This window comes from Phodopus roborovskii, unplaced genomic scaffold, assembly GCF_943737965.1.
Source record: "Phodopus roborovskii unplaced genomic scaffold, PHOROB, whole genome shotgun sequence".
NCBI lineage: Eukaryota > Metazoa > Chordata > Mammalia > Rodentia > Cricetidae > Phodopus > Phodopus roborovskii.
In genome coordinates this window covers 324123-327570 of record NW_026126459.1, presented here as the reverse complement: position 1 = coordinate 327570, position 3448 = coordinate 324123, and the positions used below count along the sequence as shown (strand labels likewise).

The 3448-nt window shown below is 50.8% G+C and overlaps 1 protein-coding gene across 1 annotated transcript; it reads left to right on the top strand.

The window, feature by feature from the left end:
- The first annotated feature begins 694 nt into the window (after positions 1 to 694).
- On the top strand, positions 695 to 3108 carry LOC127225647 (lymphocyte antigen 6K-like). The gene is made up of 3 exons (XM_051189120.1): positions 695 to 819; positions 1645 to 1746; positions 2726 to 3108. The coding sequence occupies exons 1-3, from the start codon at positions 744 to 746 to the stop codon at positions 3034 to 3036; spliced, it is 489 nt and encodes a 162-aa protein (XP_051045077.1). The 5' UTR covers positions 695 to 743; the 3' UTR covers positions 3037 to 3108.
- The last annotated feature ends 340 nt before the right edge of the window (positions 3109 to 3448 follow it).

Here is a 3448-nt window from a genome sequence, read left to right as displayed (position 1 = left end):
CGCAGATACTTACTTCCTGAGCCAGGTGGAAGGTGCTGTGTTGCTCGTGTAGTGTATGTGGGCTTATTCATTCATGGAAATAATCTGAACACAGACTCTGGCGCCACGTCTGCCCAAGTGGCATAGGAAGGAAGGTCAGCTCTCTGGTGTCCGGCTCCCAAGAGAGATGGGTCCTATCGAGTGAAGAATAATTGCAGTGGGGTCAGGCAGAGGGCGCTGTTTGTGGGGGTGTGGAAGCCGACCCTGAGTCGCCCCCTCTGGAGGACCTCAGTGAGACTGTGACTTGTGGAGTTGGAATGTTCCAGAAGGAGCGCCAGTGGCAGCCTGTAGGGGGCAGTGTGAGGAAAGGGAGCCCAAAGCAGCTGATTCGCTGACCTCGCCCTCAGATGCCAGGACTCATGGACCCCCTGAGGCAAGGACGGCTGAGGAAGTGAGTGTGGCTGGGGGTTATGGCAAATTAACCGCTCATTCCTCAGGTCAGTAAGTGGCTCAGAGCATAGACTATGTGGGGCAAAAATTGTGAGGAAGGTTCTGAGGTGTGAGTACGAGTACATGGGGGGCCTGCAGAACAAGGAGTGAGGGTGGCGGGGTGGGGGTGGGGTGGGGATGGGGGTGGGGCCCGGGGAACCGGGAGTGGGTCGGGACCAGGAGGGGACGAGAGGGTTCTGTGCCAGGCAGACCTGGGACATCAGTGAGCAGAGCTAGCCACTCCTCTCCTCCACAGGTCCAGGCACCCTCTGGAGATGGTGGTCCTGCTAGCCTTGCTCACAGCCCTGGGCTTCCCATTGGCACAGACCAAGGTCAGGACCAGGCAAGCAGGTAAGTGCTGCATTCCTGTGCCCCTAAAAGGAGCAAGATGCTAAAAGTTACTGATTCCAGAAAGAGTCCATTGTGGTAGGTATACTAAAGTTCAGGAATGTGAGACCCGAGATCATCAAGGATAAAGGATGGTTGGGGGTCGGGAGGTAAGCGCACAGACAGGAATGCAGATACCAGGGGTAGAAGAGTGGGGGGTATAATGGTGAGGGAGTGGGGGATGTGCTTCTGATTTGGAGCTCCCCCTTAGGCCAGCTTGGGTTACTCATTCTACAGGGACCCTGGCCTGTCTCTCCAGTCACTCTTCTTTCTTGAAAGGAAGTCCTAGAAAAAAGCCAAGGCCACCCTGACCTCTGAGATTCACCCTGTCTGAGGATGGGGTATTTGTGGGAGAGGGGTCTGCCATTATCTTCCCCAACTGGAGCTGTCCTAATCCTGAGCCAAGAGACTTTATATTGCCCATCTAGGATAGGACATGGAAACAAGGAAGTGTGGACCAGGGCAAAGAGTGGCTGTGGAACCCTGGTGTTCAAAGAAAAGGGATGAGGGAGGTGTGGAAATGGATGTCCTTCTGAATTTCTGAAGACTACAGTGTCTGATTAGAATGTGGGTTCATGCAGTGTGCCCAGATGTGAAGGACCAAATGAAATCCCCAGCAGACAGGTGAGGGAGCCTCCAGACAGATACTGAGAACTTAATGTCATGCACAGACTGTGGGCACGGGAGAGTTGGGGACTCCCTGCACTTGGCAGACACTTGGATGACAGGTTTGGTACTGCAGGAGGAACAACAGTCCCATTTTCTCTCTTTTATAATCCCTCACTTCAGAGCCTATCTCCTGTCACGTCTGTGAGATAGAGAACAGCTTTAACTGCACAAATCCACAGGTGTGTCCTCCTGAGAAACAGTTCTGTGTGATGGCTGCCATTCGTAAGTGTTGCTTCCTTCTGGGTCCTTCCTAGGGTGCTGTGGGCACGACAACAAATGCTGTCAGGAAGAGGAGCTGTCAATCTAAAGGGACCATTAGAAACAAAACCAAACAACAGTAACAACAATAACAAAAACACAAATCCAAACCAAACAACAAAAACACTCAAGAGGAAAAGCCAGGGGACGCAGGTGCTGGCCTCAGTGCTGGGAAGCACAAGCCAGGCAGGAAAGCATGCAATGAGATTTCTCTGTATTTTTATTTTTAAATATGAAACTCTGATGATGGCAAATGCCTTACTGAGACTAACTTCTAGGTAGGTTTCATAAGGGACAGCTTAATGTTTATCCTTGGAGAAGTGGCCTTTGCTTTGGTGTTTGCAGACTGACTCGGTCCCCCATGATTAACTACAGAAATTCTGGATACAAGAAGGGCTTCCCAAAATGGATCCACAGGACCCAAACCATCTTACCTACAGTGAGGGTTTTCAGCACTCCGGCATTCAAATTCAGTCCCACCAGCACAACCGCACACACATCCCTGTGTTCTGGGAAGTTAGTAGGATGGTGGGGCAGCAGACAGGACTTGGCTTAGCTAACAGGAACATATTCCTTAATATGAAAAAGGAAAAAAATCTATCTTGTGCAATGCACGATGATGTTCAAAGGCTAGCCTCTCGGCTGGATCTAAGTCAGGATGACCAGAGTTCCTGCTATGCCTGTCCGTTTCAGGTGCTTCAGTCAGTTCTGTGCTTTAATAGTTGAGGATCGAGCATCCTGTGTTTCCAAATAGACACACATTCCCCCTATCGTGTGGAGGACCACACAGTTCCCCCTAGGGCAGTGCGGCCTTCTCCCCCTGAGTAGTAGTTCCTACCCGCAGACCAATGCTCTCATTTAGCAAGAATATCTAACAGGGTCTCAGATAATCCAGAGAGGCTCTGCTATCAGGTCCTTGAACTCTTTCCTTCCTCTCCTATAGGATTATTTGAACGTTTCTACCGTTCTTCAAAACAGTGCACCAGAGTCTGTCCGGTCCCTGCAGTTTTTGAACAGAAACAGCCTGTTGATGTACCTCCTGAGCCTAAGCCCTTTGTGGTCCAAAAACCCTTGCCCTTCATATACGCAAGGTGCTGCAAATGGAACTTGTGTAATGAGGGTGGGCCGAACATCCCGAGGTTCAAAGAGCTTCCTGGAAAAGCCAGCGAGAGAAGACACAGATATACTGAGCTGTTCCTCACTGGCTTCATGGTCCTTACTGCTCCTGTTCTCACAGACCTCAGCCTGCTTTAATCTGCAGACAGACCTGGAGCATGCCTTGAATTCCCGGCACCCTGCAGGACCCTTCTAATAAATTTGTTTTCCTTGTTAACCTCTTGTGTTGACTCCTGTGGTCTCTGGATGGGCTGTCGGCCCACATGCTCTTCGGCTTCCATAAGAACCATGGCAGGTCTTGCCACGGTTTGGCTGGCCAGTGCCTCTGAAATTAAGCCTTGCCCCTCCATTCCCTGTTCCAGTGACTGCTTGCCTCTGAGCTGGTGGACAGGGAGTTCATTCTCCTTCACAGACACAACAAACAGAGACCCTGGGTTGCAGGGCAAGATGAAGTAACTGGCCATACGTAAACATCCTGAAGGAAAAACTCCTCTTGACCATCTAGCCCCATATCTGACACATGTGCTTCCATTTGTACATGTCCACTGTG

Excerpts from the sequence above, each read along its gene's own strand:
- LOC127225647 (XM_051189120.1), top strand. The coding sequence starts at position 744 with ATGGTGGTCCTGCTAGCCTTGCTCACAGCCCTGGGCTTCCCATTGGCA. Across the intron at positions 820-1,644 it reads GGTCAGGACCAGGCAAGCAG|AGCCTATCTCCTGTCACGTC; the intron begins GTAAGTGCTGCA and ends CCCTCACTTCAG. Across the intron at positions 1,747-2,725 it reads CTGTGTGATGGCTGCCATTC|GATTATTTGAACGTTTCTAC; the intron begins GTAAGTGTTGCT and ends CCTCTCCTATAG.